At 46.5% G+C, this 21,704-nt stretch overlaps 1 protein-coding gene across 4 annotated transcripts in view; it reads left to right on the top strand.

The window, feature by feature from the left end:
• The first annotated feature begins 428 nt into the window (after positions 1-428).
• Positions 429-21,704, top strand: part of clic2 (chloride intracellular channel 2) — a 74,248-nt gene continuing 52,972 nt past the window's right edge. For 2 of the 4 annotated variants that reach the window (XM_038775626.1, XM_038775623.1), the window contains exons 1-3: positions 470-606; positions 14,874-15,206; positions 18,248-18,357. In XM_038775626.1, the coding sequence (XP_038631554.1) occupies positions 15,153-15,206; positions 18,248-18,357 (164 nt within the window). In that variant the 5' untranslated portion in view covers positions 470-606; positions 14,874-15,152. Of the gene's footprint in view, positions 607-14,873; positions 15,207-18,247; positions 18,358-21,704 lie in introns of all 4 variants that reach the window. The other 2 variants (XM_038775624.1, XM_038775625.1) reach the window with 2 other exon arrangements.

Below are 21,704 nucleotides of genomic sequence, written 5' to 3'. Positions count from 1 at the left end.
AACTAGATATTACAATAAACAATTATAAGTAAGAAAATTACCTGAGATAGGGGCATTTTGACAACTGTCATCTATTGCACATCCCTTGTTGGCCTTTAGAAGGAGGGGGTGGGGTCTTTTTGGGTTGTTGCAGTGAGTGTGGTAGAAGAGCCACAATGCTGTTCCCAGAGTTCCATGATTTTTACTCTGTGACAATGAGGGAAGAGCGATATATTGCCAAGTCTGCTGAGTGTGCGAATCAGAGAGGAACTTGGACGTGATCATGTTCCTATGCATCTGCTGCCCAATTGTACTTCTTTGTGATGGAGGTCACAGGTTCAGGAGGTGGTGCCAAAGCAGCCTTGACACTTCCTGTAGATAGTGCACACTATTAGTGGATGAAATAAAAACAGAAATTGCGAGAAATGCTCGTCAGGTCTGGCAGCATATTTGGGGAGTTAATGTTTCAGGTCTGTGAACTTTCAGCGGTACTGGGAAGAACAAGAAAAGTCAATGCCAAAGTCATGTGAGGTATCGAGACCAGAGGTAAAATAAATCTTCAAAATATCTCCATAGCTATCAGGATGTGCTCTTGGTGAACCCTGAATGAAGCAATTTACCAGTTCAGTAAGTAGATTAAAAACAACCTTGTCAATTGTTCTGCTACAGTTGCACCTTTTGCTAAGTTACAATGGATGGATTGTAGTGGTAATTGTGGGAAAGTCAAAGGCATTAATATGGTGGAGCATCTAAATTAGAGCCTTTTATAAGTTTCAAAAAGAAAGAAAGAATTTTTAAATATACAATTTTGTTTTAGGAACCATGTCTGCAACCTTTGCTTTAATGGCAGTCCAGAGAGATGTTTTTGTTTTGGTAAATTGAGCTTAATTAGTTTAAGAGTACTCAGTGAACCTTAGACCACAAGACCAAAAGACCATAAGACATAGGAGCAGGATTAGGTCACTCGGCCCATCGAGTCTGCTCCGCCATTCAATCATGGCTGATAATTTTCTCACCCCCATTCTACTGCTTTCTCCCCATAACCCCATAGGGGCTGTTTGGCTCACAGGGCTAATCGCTGGCTTTGAAAGCAGAGCAAGCCAGCAGCACAGTTCAATTCCTGTAACAGCCTCCCTGAACAGGCGCCGGAATGTGGCGACTAGGGGCTTTTCACAGTAACTTCATTTGAAGCTTAGGGTTATTTTCATATTGATCAAAAACCCATCTATCTCTGTCTTAAAGACACTCAGTGATTTGGCCTCCACAACCTTCTGCGGCAAACAATTCCACAGATTCACAACCCTCTGGCTGAAGAAATTCCTCCCCAATCCTTTAAAGAATTGCCCTTTAGTCTGAGATTGTGTCCTCTGCTAGTTTATCCTGAAAGTTGAAACATTCTCTCCACATCCACTATCCAGGCCTCGCAGTATCCTGTAAGTTTCAATAAGATACCCTCTCATCCTTTAAAACTCCAAAGAGTGCAGACCCAGAGTCCTCAACCGTTCCTCATACGACAAGCTCTTCATTCCAGGGATCATTCTTGTGAACCTCTTGTGGACCCTTTCCAAGGCCAGCACATCCTTCCTTAGATATGGGGCCCAAAACTGCTCACAATACTCCTTATGTAGCCTCAGAAGTACAACCCTGGTCTTGTATTCTAGCCCTATCGACATGAACGCTAATATTTTATTTGCCTTCCTAACTGCCGACTGAACCTGCGCATTAACTTTAAGAGAATCATCAACAAGGACTCCCAAGTTTCGTTGTGCTTCTGATTTCCTAAACATCTTCCCGTTTAGAAAATAGTCTATGCTCCATTTCTCCTTCCAAAGTGCATAACCTCACACTTTTCCACATTGTATTCCACTTTGCCCACTCTCCTACTGTTCTAACCTGCCTGCTTACCACTGGCTGGGGACTAATGACAATCCCACAATCCTGTGGGAGTATGAGCTTCCCCAGTGAGGTGGGTGGAGAAATCATGAGCAGACTCCCTGCATAAATAGAGCTGGCCAGTTTGGAACCAGCAGAGAGGAGTAAGCAGCAAGGGAAGTTGCTGCTGCTGTTGGAAATATATATTATTGTAAATAAATGTTATTTCTTTGTATCCTTAAAACTCGTGCTGGATTCTTCGTGGCCCTCACAAAACTGGCGACGAGGGTTGAAGTGAGTAGCTGTCTACACTGCTGAAGCCACCTCCCTGGAGTTTTGTTGGATACAGGTTGGAAGTTGTTTTCTATTACACCATGCCTCTGTATGGACGTTTGGATGTTTTTGATGCTGCGCTGGAAAACTGGAACCAGTACGCACAACGGATGCGTTACTATTTCCGGGCAAACAACATCACCGAAAACGAGCGCCAGGTGGTCATATTGCTCACCGCCTGCAGCCTGCATACGTTTGGGGTGATTAGGAGCCTTACGTACCCAGCTGTGCCGGACACCAAAACATTTGATGAACTTGTGAACTTAGTGGGGCAACATTTTAACCCAACCCCATCCACAATAATCCAGCGTTACCGGTTTAATACCACTGAGAGGACCCCAGGAGAATCCCTTGCTGACTTTCTATCCAGGCTACTCAGGATTGCGGAGTACTGTGACTATGGTGAGACCTTGTCAGAAATGTTACGCGACCGTTTGGTTTGCGGTATTACCAATGCGGCCGCCCAGAGAAAGTTGTTAGCCGAGTCAACATTGACTTTTCAACAGGCCATTCAAATAGTATTGTCCCGAGAGAACGCAGAACGAGGAGTGCAGGAGCTACAGGGAATGGAGGTGCATGCCTTGGGGCGCAACCCCTTCTGTCCGAAAGTGTCCCCCTGCACACCTGCAGTACTTTGGGCGAGGCAACTTCTGGATCGACGCCAGTGGCCGTCGGACATTCCTCCCCGAAGGGAGCCTTCTACAGAACCAATGGATGAGGAGCCATGTCCTTGTCAGACCTGTAGGCGCCGGCCTCGTCGCGGACGCCGGCCCTGGGGGCGCCAGAGGCGCCATCGTTCAGACCGAAACTGGGGCCAGCCGAGAGGCCGTACCTTCCATTTGTATGAACCTGCGGAGACTACTCCCGAGGACGTGGAGACGGAAGACGACTGCCTGCAGCTGCATTGTGTGGCAGCTCCCAGTGTGGCCCCATCAAGGTGACAGTACAGGTCAATGGTCACCCGCTTGAGATGGAGTTGGACACTGGCGCAGCGGTCTCCGTGATGGCCCAGCGGACAATCGACCGCATCAAGCAGGGTATACAGACCCTTACATTAACTGACACACAGCCCAGGTTGGCCACCTACACGGGGGAACCATTGGACATTGCAGGAACTACGATGACCCCTGTTGTTTATGGACGCCAGGAGGGACGTTTCCCACCTATCATGGTGTGCGGCCATGGGCCCAGCCTGTTGGGTCGGGACTGGTTGCGTCATTTGTGGTTGCAGTGGCAGCATATCCTCCAAACAGTTTCTGGAGGGTTGACTGAGGTGCTGGGACGATACCCAGATGTATTCCAGCCCGGTTTGGGGAAAATAAAAGGGGCCGTAGCCCATATCCAAGTCGAACCACGAACCACGCCACGCTATTTCCGGGCGCACCCGGTGCCTTACGCCTTCCTTGAGAAGGTAGAAGGGGAGCTCACTCGTTTGGAGACTTTGGGTATTATCAGGCCCGTCCATTTTGCTGACTGGGCAGCACCAATTGTACCTGTAATGAAGCCAGATGCCACAGTTCGCTTGTGCGGTGACTATAAACTTACAGTGAATACGGCTTCCCGACTCGACCGATACCCAATGCCTCTATGCGAAGCTTGCAGGCGAACTCTCATTCACAAAATTAGATATGAGTCACGCCTACTTACAGTTGGAGCTGGACCCTGCCTCCCGGCCACATGTAACGATTAATACACACCGGGGCCTGTATGAATATACACGTTTGCCCTTTGGAGTATCCTCTGCCTGCGCTATTTTTCAACGCGTTATGGAGGGCATTTTGAGAGGTTTACCGCGTGTTGCTGTCTACTTAGATGATGTTTTGATCACAGGAACGGCGGAGCAGGAACATTTGGAAAATTTGGAGGCTGTCCTTAGACGCTTTTCGGAGGCTGGAGTCTGTTTACATCGCACAAAGTGCGTTTTTCAGGCGAAGGAAGTAGTCTACCTGGGTTGTCAGGTGGACCGCGAAGGTTTGCACCCCGTCGCAGAGAAGGTGCGTGCGATTCAACAGGCCTCCGCCCCGACTGACACTTCGTATCTTTGTTCATTTCTCGGCCTCGTAAACTATTACGGAAAGTTCCTCCCCAATCTGGCAACTACGCTGGCTCCATTGCACCTTCTGCTAAAGAAGATTCGCACCTGGGTTTGGGGTCAGCTGCAGGAAACTGCCTTCTGGTGGGTTAAACAACAATTGTCGTCATCTGGGTTACTAACCCACTATGATCCTGGAAAGCCTTTGCTCGTCACATGTGATGCATCCCCGTATGGTATTGGGGCCGTCCTGTCCCACAAGATGGAGAACGGGGCTGAGCGGCCGATAGATTTCTCCTCCCGCACATTGACTGCAGCGGAAAAAAAGTACGCACAGATCGAGAAGGAGGGCCTGGCGGTGGTCTTTGCGGTGAAACGTTTCCACCAGTACGTGTATGGCCGCCACTTCACTATCGTGACTGATCATAAGCCTCTGCTGGGACTTTTCCGACCACTGCTTCCGCACGGATACAGCGCTGGGCTTTGTTGCTCGCTGCATACGAGTATTCTCTGGAACACAAACTAGGAACCCAGATAGGGAATGCCAACGAACTGAGCCGATTGCCTTTATCGACTGGTCCCATGTCGACCCCCACGACCGGTGAGGTGGTTGCAACCCTAAATGTTATGGACACCTTGCCTGTCACGGCATCACAGATCCGTGAGTGGACCCAGACGGAGCCAGTCGTGTCAAACGTTCGGCACATAGTCCTGTATGGTGGGCAGCATAGACAGCTCCCAGGCGAGTTGTGGGCATTTTCCTCCAAGCTGTCCGAATTCAGCATGGAAGACGGCGTTCTTTTGTGGGGGACGCGTGTGATTGTCCCGGAAAAAGGACAGGAGCTGATACTGTGAGACGTGCACAATGGGCATCCAGGTGTGACCAAAATGAAAATGTGGACCCGGAGTTATATCTGGTGGCCAGGCCTCGACACCGACATTGAGAAGGTGGCCCAAAACTGCTCCATTTGCCAGGAGCATCAGAAGCTTCCGCTGGCCGCGCCCCTACATCACTGGGAATGGCCAGGGTGGCCTTGGGCGCGCTTGCATGTGGATTTTGCCAGCCCTTTTCAAGGATCCATGTTCCTTCTATTAATCGACGCCCAGTCTAAATGGCTAGAGGTGCATAAGGTGGTAGGCACAGCGTCCTGCGCAATAATCGAGAAGATGCGTTTGTCTTTCCATACGCATGGCCTCCCCGAGGTGCTGGTCACAGTCAACGGCACTCCGTTCACAAGTCAGGAGTTTGCGAGGTTCATGAAAATGAACGGCATACGCCATATCCGCACTGCCCCTTACCACCCAGCTTCAAATGGGTTGGCGGAGACATTCAAACGAGGCCTAAAGAAGCTGTCTTCCAGGCAGATGGACATGAGACTGGCTCGTTTTTTGTTTTCATATAGGACCACCCCCCCTGCGGTGACTAGGGTAGCTCCCGCAGAACTCCTAATGGGCCGGAGACTTCACACCCGCCTTAGTATGGTTTTCCCGGACATTGGCGCAAAAGTACGCCGCACACAAAAACGGCAGGAACATGGTTTTTCTCGGCATCAGCCGATTAAGCAGTTTGCGCCCGGTGACCCAATGTTCGTTCGGAATTTTGCTGGTGGTGCCCAGTGGGTCCCTGGCATAATCTTTCGCCAAATGGGCCCTATCTCTTACCAGGTGCAAGCCCAGGGTCGTCTCCAGCGCAAACATGTAGACCACGTTCGGTCCAGAAGACCATCCCTTCCAAAGATTCCCCGCCACCGGAGCTCATTTCTACAGCCACAGAGACCAGACACAATGGAAAGTATTTCTCAAAATCTTCCTCTGGTGCCTCACTCAAAGCCTGTGCTTGGAGACAGAGACGGCGAGATGACGGAGGAAGCAGACTCCGACTCCGAGTTGGAGACACAGGACGTCTCAGAGGGGGAATCCTCGGGCCCACGGGCCGTGGATGTACAACCGTTACTCCGTTCAACACGGAAGCGCCGGTCTCCGTCACGTTACACACCGCCCGATCCAGCACCTCGTGCAAACGGTGTCCGGCCTGCGGCAAAACGAGTCTGACGCTCTCCTTCGCCAGGGTCTTCAGTGGATTCCTTGGACTCTGGGGGGGAGGGATGTTATAACCTGCCTGCTTACCACTGGCTGGGGACTAATGACAATCCCACAATCCTATGGGAGTATGTGCTTCCCCAATGAGGGGGGCGGAGAAATCATTAGCAGACTCCCTGCATAAATAGAGCTGGCCAGTTTGGAACCAGCAGAGAGGAGTGAGCAGCAAGGGAAGTTGCTGCTATTGTATATATATGTTATTGTAAATAAATGTTATTTCTTTGTATCCTTAAAACTCGTGCTGGATTCTTCGTGGCCCTCACAAAACCTACCTTGTCCAAGTCCTTCTGCAGCCCCATTGCTTCTTCAATACTACCTGTCCCTCTGCAGATCTTTGTATCATCTGCAAACTTAGCAACAGTGCCTTCAGTTCCTTCTTCCAGATCATTAATGTATATTGTGAAAAGTTGTGGTCCCAGCACCGACCCCTGAGGCGCTCCACTAGTCACTGGCTGCCATCCTGAAAAAGATCCCTTTATCCCCACTCTCTGCCTTCTGCTAGTCAGCCAATCCTCTATCCATGCCAGGATAGACAGCTGGTTTGTGATGCAGAACAAGGTCAGCAGCGTGGGTTCAATTTCTGTACCAGCTGAGAATTCTGAATTCTCCCTCTGTGTACCCGAACAGGCGCCGGAATGTAGTGACTAGGGGCTTTTCACAGTAACCTCATTGCAGTGTTAATGTGAGCCGACTTGTCACAATAAAAAAATTATTATTATTAATATCATTAACACCATGGGCTCTTAACTTATTTAACAGTCTCCTATGCGGCACCTTGTCAAAGGCCTGCTGGAAATCTAAATACATCACGTCCACTGGTTCTCCTTTGTCTAACTTCCTTGTTACTTCCACAAAGAACTTAACAGATTTGTCAGACATGATCTACCCTTGACGAAGCCGTGCTGACTCAGTCCTATTTTATCATGCACTTCCAAGTACTCCGCAATCTCATCTTTAATAATGGACTCTAAAATCTTACAAATGACCAAAGTCAGGCTAAATGACCTATAATTTCCCGTCTTCTGCCTCCCTCCCTTCTTAAACAGGGGTACAGCAGGCCCTCTGAGGGGAGGAGAGTACCAAAACCTTTGAAGGAGTGGACTTGGCAATGGGGGGGGGGGGGGGGGGGGGGGGGGTTGGGCAGTGAGTGGGGTAACCTAACATTAAAAGGGGGAGGATTTCATATTGAGGGGGTAGGGCAGCGGCAACACTGTGGCTGTGGTGGACCTGGTGGAGGGGGTGAGCCCCCGATAATTGTTCAGTTGGAGGTGGGGGGTGGAGAGACCCTCCGATATCTTTGTGATGGGGTGGGGTGGGGTGGTTGCTGGAGGTGGCTTAATATCAGTTCTGATCGGCTCGCCCTTTAAAGATCCAGTCTCTGTGGAGTGGATCTTGCCGGTTCCATCAGGCCCTGCTGCATCAGACTGATGAGGTAAACCATGCCCCAAGATTTTCTTTTTTTCAGAGTGGCATAAGATTTGTTCTGAAACCTCAGCAGTGCATCTGCAGAGATACATGCTGTTTTTCAGTCAGAGCTTGACACTCTGGCAAGCTATAAGAAAATTCCACCCATATTAACTGACTATAATGTAGACTTACATTACAACAGTGACTATAATTCAAGGATAATTCAATTTGCTGCAAAGTCCTTTGAGATGCCCTACAGTCATGAGAGATGATTTATAAATTATTTTCCTTTGTTCAATCAATCGCAGAATGTGGTCATCATTGGCAGGAATAGCATTTATTGTCCATCCCAAATAGCTCTTAAGTTTCCATGAGACATAGGAGCAGAATTAGGCCACTCGACCCATCAAGTCTGCTCCGCCATTCAATCAAGGCTGATATATTCTGATCCCCATTCTCCTGCCTTCTCCCCATAACCCCTGATCCCCTTATTAATCAAGAATCTATCTATCTCTGTCTGAAAGACACTCAGTGATTTGACCTCCACAGCCTTCTGCGGCAGAGAGTTCCACAGATTCACTACCCTCTGGCTGAAGAAATTCCTCCTCATCTCTGTTTTAAAGGATCGTCCCTTTAGTCTGAGATCGTTTCCTCTGGTTCTAGTTTTTCCTACAAGTGGAAACATCCTCTCTGTTGTAATTAAGAAGTTGGGGAAGGTACTCCCAGTGCACTAGTGGACTGACATTGAAGCAACCAATGATAAATTTCCAAGACAGGATAGTGTGTGATTTGAAAGTGAATTTAGGGATGAAGACCTTGTCCTTTTAGATGGTAGAGGCCACAGGTGCCTGAGGTACTATTGAAGGAGCCTTGGGGAGCTGCTGTAGTACATCTCAGAGATGGTACACACGCCTGTCACTGGGTGCTGGTGGTGGAAAAGGTGGATGGGAGGCCAATCAAGTTAACTGCATGATGTTGACTTTCTTAAGTGTTGTTAGAACTGCACTCATCCAGGCAGGTGGAGAGTATTCCATCACACTCTGGACTTGTGCCTTGCGGATGATGGACAGACTTTTGGGAGGCAGTTCCCAACCTCTGACCTGCATTTGTAGCCACAGTATTTAAGTGACTGGTTTCTCGTCATTGATGGTGGGGGAATTTACTGATAATGATGCCATTGAATGTGAAGGGAAGCTGGTTAGACTCTTTCTCTTGTAAGGGATGATCGTTATGTGACACAAATATTACCACGTCCCAGCCCAGGCCTGGATGTTGTCCAGGTCTTGCTGCATGAGAAAATCCAAATGGTGCTGAACACCGTGTAATCATCAGCAAACACCATGGCCTGCATTCTCTGCTCTGTGACGGTAGCAAAGCGCATCGCTATCGGATGGAGAATCGGGCGTCACGCCGAAATTGATGTTCGCACGGGGCGCCAAACAGACTGCTATGCTCCAGCCACCAGCCCCCCCCCCAACCCTCCGGTTCGTGCCAGCCCTGACGTGGTGGACCTTGCCGTGAGCCAAGGGGGTAACCCCTCACGGGAACTTCCCCCAAAGTTCACTGAAGATCACCCTCCCCACTCTCTTACCAGACCCTCCCAATACCCCCCGAGACCACCCTAAAACAGGAAACATCCCTAGTAACCCCCCAAAAATGAGAGACCCCCCCCCCACAGAGACCCCCAAGATAGGGAGACCCCCACAGAGATATCCGAGACAGGGAGACCCCACTGAGACTCCATGGACAGGGGGAACCCCTGAAACCCCTGAAGAGGGGGACCCCCCAAGACCCCCTAATTAATGAGACCTCCCTAAGACCGCCTAACTAAAGGGATCCACCCCACAGAGACCCCAGAAATAAAGGAACCCCCCCCCCACAGAGACTCCATAACTAAACAAGCCTCCCACACAGATCCCCCAGAAAAGATAAAGCTAGGGAGCAGTCAAGATAGGGGCAGTCAAAAACAAATACGATGGTAACACTCACCTGGGCAGACACATGCTGGCTCAGATAGAGGACACAGATGTGTCCATCCCTGGAAAGAGAAAAACAGTGACCTGTGTTTAAACCCCTCAGATCCTTTAGCTGCAAGCTATTTATTAATTTATCTTAATGGTCTGTGGCTGACAGCTTCTACAAACACAAGTGTCAGACTTGCTTCATTCATCTTCCTTCATGGATGAGTAACTCTAAATGTTGTAACCACAATGTTTACAAACATCAACTATGTAAAAGAGAGTTCAGTGCATTACAATCACCCCCTCCACCTTCACGCTCTAGTGATTTTGAAGTGCTGAGCTGGAAATTGACAGCACTTAACTCCCTTTGAAATGGTTGATGTTTGTAAAGATTATGGGTCTCTGTGGGTGTTGCTTTAGTTAAGGGGGTCTCGGTAGGGGTTTAATTCATTTAGGGGATCTGTGGGGGGGTTCCTTTAGTTAGGGGGTCACTGGGGGCATCCCCCTATCTAGGGGGCCTTGGAGGGGGGGGGCTATTCAGGTGGTCCCGGGGGATAGGTGGGTCAGTTCACCCCCGTATTTGGGGAAAGGAAGAGAACCCAGAAAATCCTGGGGTGGGGGGTGTTGACCCATGATGCGGTGGGGGGAAGGTCTGATTTGTAATGCTGCGGGGGGGGGGGGGTGGCGGGCCGTGGGACCTCGCTAATGACCCTTTGCTCATAATGGTGGCCTGATAGTTGTATTGGGAGTACAAATCAGTTCCAATTCAACTCCGATGGGAAAATACAGGGTGCGATCCAATGGCTGCACTGGAAAAGCAGCTTGCTGCAGCACAGCATGGCTGATAAAAGCCGGGAAACCCCATTCCCGACATGTACCTCGTTTGCAATGCCACAATGGACGCAGTCACTTTTTGGTAAGTCTGCATATTAGAGCGAGACAGCTAGCCTCACTCTAATGTGCAGATTCCCAAGCTACCTGACGCTTTGGGATTCATTTATTTTGCCTCAGAGACCTCGGGTGAGTGCTGTTCAGCACTGGTCCCCACAAAAGAAGGCCAGATGGAGTGGCACTTGTGGGGGTCTACGGGGACTGGAGGCCAAAAGCTGCTTGCCCTTTGGATAGGGTAGTTCCATGGCATTGCTGGTTTCACCTGGGCACCCTGGCAGCTTGGCACTGCCAGATGGAATGGGCACTGCTAAGGTACCAAACTGCATTTTGTACATGCAAGTGATCGGGCTGTGGGTGCCTCGTGTATGTTGGGGTGAGGGGTGCGGGGGGCGGGGGCGGGAGCGGGGGGCGGAGGGGGGCGGGGACTCTCCCACAGTGCATTTGGGCTGTGGAAAGGTCGGGAATTGCTTCGGGGTGCCTTGGAGATCAGCATGCCATGTAAAAATTGTGTCCCGATCTCTCGTTACACTGGGGAGTTCCGGTGAGTGGAGCTCCCCACTGTGCAAAATGGGGTTATGTACGGCCCCGGCCATGCATTTCCCTTTCAGGCCTTTATTCAATGTGAGCCACGTTGAATAGCCATGTGTTCCTCAGCACTGCAAGTGCCAGGACGCACGCGGCTAAACATGCTTGCGAGGGAAATGTGTTCCCTTTCGGGAGAATTGGACCCGTAGTCTTCCGAACCAGAGAATTCTGGTCCATATCTGCCTTTATGATGGAGAGAAAATCATTGAGGAAGTTGAATTGGTGTGGCCTAGAACACTATAGAACCATCGAACCATAGAGTTCCCTTAGTGCAGAAGGAGGCCTTTCGGCTCATCGAGTCTGCACTGACGTTCTGAAAGAGCACCCTAGCTAGATTCTCCCCCTGCCTTATTCCCGTAACCTAACCTGTACATCCCTGGACACTAAGGGGCAATTTATCATGGCCAAACCACCTAACCTGCACATCTTTGGACTGTGGCAAGAAACCCATGCAGACACGGGGAGCAAGTGCAAACTCCAAGTAGACAGTTACCCAAGACCGGAATTGAACCCGAGAACCTGGCACTGTGAGGCACCATGCTGGTTCCTGAGGGGGAACTGTGTTGATGACCGGGGCTACGATATTTGAATTCCAAGAACCACAGCAATCTCCTTATGTGCTCTGTATGATTCCATTCTGCTGAGAAATTTCCCTCCATTTTGCATTGACTGCAATGTTATAAAGACGCCTTGGTGCCTAACTGGGTCAAATGCTGTTTACAAGTCAAGAAGAGTAATTCTGACCTCATCGATTGAAATACGCTCTTTTGCCCATGTGTGGATGAAGACAATAATGAGGTCTGGAGCTGTGGGCTTGGTACAACCCAAACGGGCATCAGTGATCGGGCTATTGGCAAATAAGTGCCACCTTACAGCACTGTTGACAGCACCTCCGTCGCTTTACTGATGATTGAGAGTAGGCTGATGGTGATTGGCTGGATTGGATTTATCCTTCTTTTTGTGGACAGGAAATACCTCAGCAATTCTCCACATTGTTGTTAGATGCCTGAGTTGTAATTCTGTTGGAAGAGCTTGAGCAGAGGAGTGACTAGGTGTGGCACACAAGTCATCAGTATTATAACTAGAATGTTGTTGAGGTTCCTGCATCAATTGTGCTCAGCCACTTCTTGTATTACGTGGAGTGAATCAAATTAGTTCAAGATTGGTGTCTCTGACAGTGGGGATTTTGGGAGGAGGCCAGTACTTCTGACTGATGATGGCTGTATTGTATTAGGCTCTCGTACATTACGCACTCCAGCTTTATGAGGAAAGGGATATTAATAGTCTTCTCCACCCATTAGTTGTTGTGTAGCCCACTGCCGTTCATGACTGTATGTGGCAAGATTGCCGAGCTTTGATTTGCTCAGTTGGCTGTGGGATCATTTGACTCTGTATTGCAAGTTGCTTCTTCTGTTTTGCATGCATGTTGTCCTTTGCTGCAACTTCAGTAGGTTTGCACCTCATTTTCAAGTACACTTGGGGCTACAGGGGCAGCAGGGTAGCATGGTGGTTAGCATAAATGCTTCACAGCTCCAGGGTCCCAGGTTCGACTCCCGGCTGGGTCTCTGTCTGTGTGGAGTCTGCACGTCCTCCCCCTGTGTGCGTGGGTTTCCTCCGGGTGCTCCGGTTTCCTCCCACAGTCCAAAGATGTGCGGGTTAGGTGGATTGGCCATGCTAAATTGCCCGTAGTGTCCTAATAAAAGTAAGGTTAAGGGGGGGGGTTGTTGGGTTACGGGTATAGTGTGGATACGTGGGTTTGAGTAGGGTGATCATGGCTCGGCACAACATTGAGGGCCGAAGGGCCTGTTCTGTGCTGTACTGTTCTATGTTCTATGTACTCCTGGCATTCTCTTATACATTGAACTCAGGTTGTTTGATTGCCTTGATAAGAAGAGTAGAGTGAGGGTTATGCTGGGCCACGAGGGTACAGATCATGGAGTGTACAAGTCTGTTGTTGCTGATGGATGGCCTGTTTTGATTGGCTTTACCTGTTCTGAATCTGTCCCATTTAGCACAGCGGTAGTGCCGCACAAAAATGAAGGTTGATATTTTCAGTACTAACATGGACCTTGTGACATTATCATAAATGTAAAGAACTGCAAGGATTAATGAAATGTTTAACTCAACCACTAGAGGGAGCTAAATGTATAAGTATATAAGGCATTAATGCTTAGCCTTATGGGTGAGAGGTTGAGGAGAACAGACTGAAGGAAAGATTGTGTGAGTGAGAGCAGATCATAGTTAATGTTATAGTGTAGAGATTAGTAGTAGATGAGTGTAGATTATATGCTTATTATCAACTGTGTATTATCTAGGAGTAAGTGTCGAATCCAAATTAATAGTGTGACTAAATTTATAGCTGTGTTCAATTTAAAGCTATTTTTGTGGTCTTTGTGAACACTATGCCAACAATCATAAATTTAGGAACACAAAGAATACCACAGACCTCTTCTTCTCTTCATAAGGGGTCTCAAAAGGAAGGCGAAGCCCTCTCCTCTACACTGGAGGGGGTGCAGAGGAGATTCACTAGGATGTTGCCTGGGATGGAGCATTTGAGTTATGAAGAGAGGCTGGAAAGGCTTGGGTTGTTTTCTTTAGAGCAGAGAAGGCTGGGGTGGGTGGGGAGGGGGGGGGGGGGGTGGATCTGATTGAGGTGTATAAGATTATGAGGGGTATGGACAGAGTGGATAGGAACCAGCTATTCCCCTGAGTTGAAAGGTCAATAACGAGGGGGCATAATTTTAAGGTGAGGGGCAGGAGGTTTAGAGGGGATTTGCGGAAATGTATTTCACCTAGAGGGTGACAGGAGGGAATACACTGCCTGGGAAGGTAGTAGAGGCGGGATACCTCACAACCTTTAAAGAGCATTCAAAATGTCATAATCAAGGCTTTGTGCAAAGTGCTGAGAAGTGGGATTAATGTATATTTAATGTAGATTTGATAGTGCAGGCTCAATGGGCTGAAGGGCATTTTCCATACTGTATAACTCTGACATCATCTCCATAAAGACTAAGCAACATTCACTTCGACCAATACTCTCATGGGCAGATACATCTGTAACCGTTAGGCTGGTGAGAAGTTTGTCTTATGTGTTGGTTCACTCTCCACCTGCCACAAGCCTAGTCTTGCAGATATGTCCTAAAGGATTGGGTCAATTTGCTCAATAGCAGTACTAATGAGGCACTCTTGGTGATGGGCATTGAAATCCCCCAATCTACCCTCAGTGCTTCTTCCAAGGAGAGGGTGATAGATGGTAATCTGCAGGGAGTTTCCCTGACCATGTTTGACCTGATTCCGTGAAACATCATGGGGCTTGGCTCAATGTTGGAAATTCCCAGAGCCCTCCCAATAGTATACCACTGTGCCAGCGCCTCTGGTGGCTTTGTCGAGCCGATGGGGCAGGCCATACCTGGGGATTTTGGTAGAGTTCTTTTTGTCAATTCTGATGGCAATGTCTTTTGACAGATAGGGTATTAATAGACTATAATATAATCAGCCTTAAAGATTCTGAAATTTATATGATTGTATCGGTTCTGAATATCTGTGTCTCATTACAGAGGTTAGCAATAATACATAATATTAGTTGGATGATATTTTTATATTTGTTGGCTTTTTGAAGCTTGTTTTCCTGCTGTTCAAATTTCTTCCTGTATTTTGTTGTAAATAACTTTGGGATAATGCTGTGTCATTGTTGTTGCTTTCTGACTTGTTAGGTTAGAGACCACCCTCCGACTTTTACTGAGTGAAGCACAGTGTTCAGACAGGCAGGACGTTACACCCTAACTAAAGAGAAAGAAAAACTCTAGTGTGTCTTGTGGACGCTTATTGCTGCTGAGGCGACTGCTGTGCTCTGCGCCTTGGGAAAAGCTCACAGAAGCGTGGGTGAATCAAAGAGGCTGCCATACTTGTTTGGGGCGTCTTCCTTGTGAGACCCCTTATGAGGTCTTTCCTTACTCTTGGACTGCTTGGCTGATTATTCCTCTGATCCAGTGATGGCCAAACAGGGATCTGGCAAGAAAAATCCAGAAATTGAACTTTTCATTAAGGTAAAAAAACAAGTGTTCGAATTTTTAATAGAAAATTACACAACAATCCTTCGATTTTGTATTTTCTTCACTGATTGTTTATTTTTAAAATGTCAACATTTTCATTATTGAAATAAGTAATGATTGAACCATTAAATTATTTTAAAACTCTGAACAGTGGTTTGATTTAGAATGACACTTATATTTCAATGAGTATTCAAATAAATTGAAGCATTGTGTGAATAATACTTTAAAAATGACAGTGTTACGCTGTTGTTTTTTTTTGTGGTGTTTAATACCAAGCTTGAAATGTACTTCACAATTTGTAGGGCAGGAAGCTAATAGCAGTCAGTGGGGAGTAAAATTACTGTTCATGAGTGTTATGTAGCAAATTGAAGATTTGACAGGATTAAGTGGAGTGTAATCTGTCCGCCTATCTCCAGTATTTTTTGTTAATACATCAATGCTAAAAGGATCACAGAACCTGGCAAGCAAATACTGCTAAAATTGAACCGGATCTTGGGTTAGGGCAGGGACCTGGCCTGACTCCTTGAACCCAAACAGGAGCCAAACCAATAATAAAACAGCAGAAAATCTCATTGTGTTTCATTACCTCTAATGTTTATAAATGAGCTGATGTAACACTTCCCATGATATTATAACCCTTTCCTGCTTTCTCTATCCTCCAGTGGGCAGAGTCAGCCTCATGTTCGCTTCCAACTCAACATTCCTTGCCAGCTCCCTCATCGTTTAAGCCTTCTTGCCCCAATCAATGAATTGACCAGATTTGTGAGACACATATTGATCTCTTTGCCTGAGAAAGAACATGCCTTTAAAATAAACATCACAATGAAGGATGTGGCTTCAAATGGATAAATCGCTCATGACATTGTATAGTGTCCAAAAAAGACTTTGTAGCTCTCACATATCACATACAAAATAACATGTAGCAAATAATTCAATAGATGGTTTCATCTGATGGCTTTGTTGTAGGAATGCTATTGGATCTCAACCCCATGAAAGAATTAATGCTTCAGCATTCTGGTAATGTGGCCTTGTGCTAGAATATGCCCGAAGCAATATTATTAGTCGCCACTTAATTGTTCATTTTTACCCCTGTTTTGTTGTTTCGCATCTTGGAATATTTATGCTACAAGTTTTGTCTGTTCCTGAAGTTACTTCTGCTTTGCGTGGATGTTAGGTTTGAAGTCCAGAGTCACACCCTGAGCTGCCTTCCAAGTGAAGTAGAGGTGCCAACTGCAGTTCAACCGGAAGCACTCTTTCCTATGAATTACAAGATTCTGGGTTGACGTACCCCTCAAGGGCATGAGCATAAAAATCAGGGCTGGCATTCCAGTGCTGCAATGTTAGAGATGCCCCGGTCATTGGGATTCCCGTTGGCAGCGTACCTCTGCCCACAGGGTTTCCTGGGGGCATTGGCTGGTTTCAATGGGAAATCCCATTGACACATGGCGGGAAGATAGGATCTTGCCGGCAGCAAACGACATGCCGCCGAGATACACTTAGCCGGGGTACTGGTGAAACCCGACCAGTGTCTTTTGGGTAAGATGTTAAACTGAGGCCCCAACAGCCTGCTTGAGTAAAGGTAAAAGATCCCATGGCCCCTGAGGAGCAGAAGCATTCTCCCCAGTGGACTTGTCAATATGTTTCCCTCTCTAATTATCTGGTGATTATCACATGGATGTTTATGGAAGGTTGCTGTGTGCAAATTGGTTGCTATGTTTCCTATGTTACAATAGTGAATATGCTTCAAGAGTAAGTACTTTGAAACATCTGGTGGTCATGAAATGTGCTATATAACTGCAAGTCTCTTTTTAGCGAGTCATGGGGTGTAAATCTGCTTGACCTGGTTTGCAAAGGGTCACCTCGACTGTAAACCCACCAACCCTTAACTAGGATTCTCCCTTTCTAACCTTCCAATACATATATTTCACGCTTTTGTGAGTCAGCTGTACTTGTGCAATTAGGTGTCTGCAGTACTCCCTCCCAAATAGGAGCCAAGCAATAGTGATTCTCTGTCTAGCTTGGAATCTAACCAACATCAATACTCCCTCAGAGCGCTGACAGGGTAAGACGCTCATTTTTAAACACTGCTGGTTGCGTACCGATGGTGTATATTTGAGAAGTCATCAGTGAATGTTATCAGTCATTTCCTGATGGTGAAGTTTGGCAGTTCCCCCTCCGATGGATGCCTTATCTAAAAAAAACAGTGGTGTCAGAAAATGAAGCTTCAAGCGCTTTGAAAATTAATAGCTATTTCAGATATATATTATCACAAGTCAAATGGCAAAAAATGTCTTAGAAATTAAAACGGGAGTGTGTAAATTCAAATATGTAGAAATTTGTTTTTCCATACTTAAAAAGGGCATTAAAATAAATGGTTAGTGCCTCTGTTATTATACTGGAGAGAGAGATTTGCTAAGAGCACATTTATGAGTTAATATCACCAGCAATAATTTCCACATTCAGTGACTGAGGTAATCGGTGAATTATTTTTAGTTAGAAGTTCATATTGAAGTTTATAGCATTTCTCAAGTAGTATTAACATCCCAAATAGTAAGAGGTTAAGTTTTGATGTGTTTTGCATTTTTTAATTTCAAATGCTGTTACTAGTTTCTGACTTTGATCACTGAAATGAGACCACTAACTATTTTTCTAAGTTTCCAATTCCAAGCAATCTAACCCTTTATTGAATTTATGGTCTTATCTAAGAAACAGGGACTTTCAAGTACTTTCAAGTTTTACATTACTTAAGGAACATATTACGAGTGTAAAGATGCTAAAGTCCTGGTTATCATTTATTGACTTGGAAGCACTTTGGCTTGAGCATCTTGAGCTTGTGAAATTTTTTCCCCCTATCTTTCTAGGATTGTGTAGCTGAACAGGAAGTTCTAACTGGAATGTTTTATTCACCCCTTATGACTGAAGTTATGAAATCATCCTCAGTTTTCCCTTCACTAACCATAATTTTCAGCCTCTTATATTATCCTGTGGACTATTTTATTAAGAACCTAAGATTCTCTTATTCCTCTCTTCGCTAGGCTGGTTTCGATGGAGAGAACATAGGAAACTGCCCCTTTTGCCAACGCCTCTTCATGGTTCTGTGGTTGAAAGGAGTTGTCTTTAACGTAACGACAGTGGATATGAGAAAGTAAGGTCCAGCGAGCTGGGGAGGGCATTTAATGTTTCGTATAATTTTTCTGTGGGGACTGATCAAATATATTTTAAGTTATACTATCGTTTAATTTTATCGATAGACTCTATTAGAAAGCTATTGACCTTTGTGGTTTGTGAACAACGGATGGCAGATTAAAAGAGAGTCCTGTACTGCTCCACTCTCAGATGTGACTCAGGGGTACGAAGGTTGTGTGTTTAACGTGTTACTCCAGGGAACTAAACTGCCAAAGCAAAAGCAGTATTGGGTTGAGTGCTACACTGTCAGGTATGCTGCCTTTCAAATGAGATGCCAGTCCAAAGTCATTTCTCCCCTCTCGGGTATTTGTAAAGAAATCTGAGTTCAATGCTTTGAAGAAGAAGCTCTCCCGTGTTCTGACCAATCTCTCGGTTAGCAACATTATCACCTGACTGTTTGAGGGAGTTAACTGTGTGCAAATTGGCTGCCGCATTTCATGTATTGCAACAGTGACTACATTTCAAAAATATTTAATTGGCTGTAAAGCACTTAGACTTCCTGAGGTTGTGAAAGGTGCTACATAAATGCAAGTCCTCTTTTCTTTTACATTTCCAAATTCAATACATGAATCTATTTATTTTCCAGTTGAGTTTCCTTTTTTATTATGCGCTAATAAAACTGGTTTCAAATCCAAATGGTAAGCGGGGATCCTGGGGCGTGAAAACAATCTACACCAGCAGCACGAAACATAGGCCGGAATTCTCCGGCCGTTCGCTGGTGGTGGGTTTCTCTGACCCCACCAGCAGTGGAGTCCCGCCTGTGGGTTTCCTGGCGGTGTGGGGTGGCTCCAATTGTAATTCCTACTGACGGGAATAGAGAATCGGTCGATGATTTGCTGAAAACCATGGAAGTAGAGCTGCCATTCACCCACCCCTAACTCCCACCCTGCGGTGAACTTAAATTAAAATGGAAGCACTCATAGAACATACAGTGCAGAAGGAGGCCATTCAGCCCATCGAGTTTGCACCGACCCACTTAAGCCCTCACTTCCAACCTATCCCCATAACCCAATAACCCCTCCTAACCTTTTTTGGACACTAAGGGCAATTTATCATGGCCAATCCACCTAACCTGCACGTCTTTGGACTGTGGGAGGAAACCAGAGCACCCAGAGGAAAACCACGCAGACGTGGGGAGAACGTGCAGACTCCGCACAGACAGTGACCCAGCGGGGAATCGAACCTGGGACCCTGGCGCAGTGAAGCCACAGTGCTGTCCACTTGTGCTACCATGCAGTCCTCTTACTAATAGTCCTCTTACTATTCTGTTCCTGCCCCACAGCCTGTTTACCTGGGTGTCCACTGGACCTTGGTGACCAACTTATAAATCTGTGCAAGTAACTAGGAGTTTAGCCCCCGGATTTATTTTGATGGCATACTAAATGGAGCATCAGCTGAGGATACTCAGTAAAAACAAAGCAAATGTCGAGGCCCCCAAAATATAATTACATCATTTATTGCTGGGCTTTTCAACAGAAGGGGTTTGGAAAAATACTTTAAAATCTTTTTTAAAGCATAATATATTCTAAAAAGTATTACAAAGGCTCTGAGATGATTACGGAGATAGTGAAGGTAAGTTAATATTAATATTAATTATGGTAAGTTAATATCACTGGAGAGTAATTCAGCTATGCAGATTAATCTCTTAGAAATGCGAGTTCAATTCCTACCAAGCCAGTTTGTGAATTTGTTTCAGTCTCAAAAATCTGTAAAAGTGGCCATTAACCTGTCACCTATGGTTCACCTATGGCATTTAAGGAAGGAAAATCTCCTTCCTCATCTGCCATGGCCTAAGGAATGCCAGTCCCACATCAATGTGGGTGCCTCTTTGAAGTACCTGTCAACCACTCAGTAGTATTGGACCAGGAAGAAGGCTCACCACCATCTTCTCCGGATACCTAATGCTCGCAAAAGGGATATATAAAAGCTCATTAAGATGCTTTGATAGTGTTTCCACACGACCTGAAACTTTGTCATGCATTAACTTGGCTTGGTCCTCAACTGACATCTGCTAAGTTATTGTTCACAGGTCGGCAGTCAGGATTTGACAGGCTCCCTTTACATACAGCGAACAGTGAGGCACAAAATGTTGAAATCAACAATCAGTCAGAGATTTTTCTTAAACAGAATACTGCGGGCCAGTCAGGGAACAGGAATTTTGGAAGTCAGGTTCTCCCAGTACTGCCATGGAGTGTTAAATTAGACTTTGCTCTTCAATCTCTAGACTGAAGTTCACAGCATTCTAAGATCAGTGGCAAGGTCCACAGAGCTGGGGTGAGATTAAATACTTAGAATTTCAGTGACCCTTGGGGACTGATCAATTACATTTTAAGTCAAACTATCATTTACAATAGACTCAATTAGAAACCTATTGCCCTCTGTGGTTTGTGAGCAATTCACGGCAGATTTAAAGGAGTGCCTATACTGCTCGAACATTGAGCCAAGGTGAATAGTTAATATTAATTTTCCTGGTGATTCTTGAATTTCTTTCAGGCACATTTTGAATAATTTTTAAACTGCTCATATGGTCATGTTCGAATGATCCGGACGGACTGTTCAGGAAATGTTTAGGAACGCCCGGGTAGGCGTGCATCAGGGAAGCTCAATTCAAACTTAGTTAGTTTAAAGGATTTGGAGTGTGTTTGCAGCTGGTCACCACCCAGACTCCTTGGAATGCAGCCACGCACAGGACAGGGAGCTTCCGGTGTCGTTCTGTTGTCTTAATTTCCAAAGGCCCTGACAATTGAGCACTACTTTGCAGGGATTCCACAACTCGGGATTTTGAAATTAGGCATCTCTGAATATCTAGCATCACTAGTCACTGCTAACAGTCAGTAAGAGGAGACTTTTATTCCGTACCTGAGACATAATGCCTTGGAAGGTGACACTGGATGGATTCAGAGATCGGGCGGCTGATGGTGGTGGGATCAGCTGGGATATCCAGTTTTTCCCTGCATGCCATCGGGTTTTAGCTCCACAGTTTGTGTCTTTTGCCCTTGACACATTGTTGCCTGGAAATCAGCTTGATTAAGAGGCTCAACTGGCAGTTGGTCAGGGAGAGCCCTGAAACAGACTCCAGAAGCTCTTAGGCCTCATCAGTGGCGCTGGTGGGTCCAATCCATGAGCAAGGAGGATGTTGGATGGGGGTGGAGTTCAATTCCAAGATGAGGAGTTTCAAATACCTGACCCCCGGGGAGTCTGATCCCTAACCATGGGGAGTCTTTGTAAAGCTATGCGTATGATGGAGGAAGCTGTGAGAATTGGGAAGGTGAGGACTCCATCTCCTCCTCCTAGAAGTGCTGTAAA

This window comes from Scyliorhinus canicula, chromosome 17 (genome assembly GCF_902713615.1).
Source record: "Scyliorhinus canicula chromosome 17, sScyCan1.1, whole genome shotgun sequence".
NCBI classification, from domain to species: domain Eukaryota; kingdom Metazoa; phylum Chordata; class Chondrichthyes; order Carcharhiniformes; family Scyliorhinidae; genus Scyliorhinus; species Scyliorhinus canicula.
Note: the sequence above shows the minus strand (reverse complement) of the source record. Positions and strands in the feature narration are given on the sequence as shown.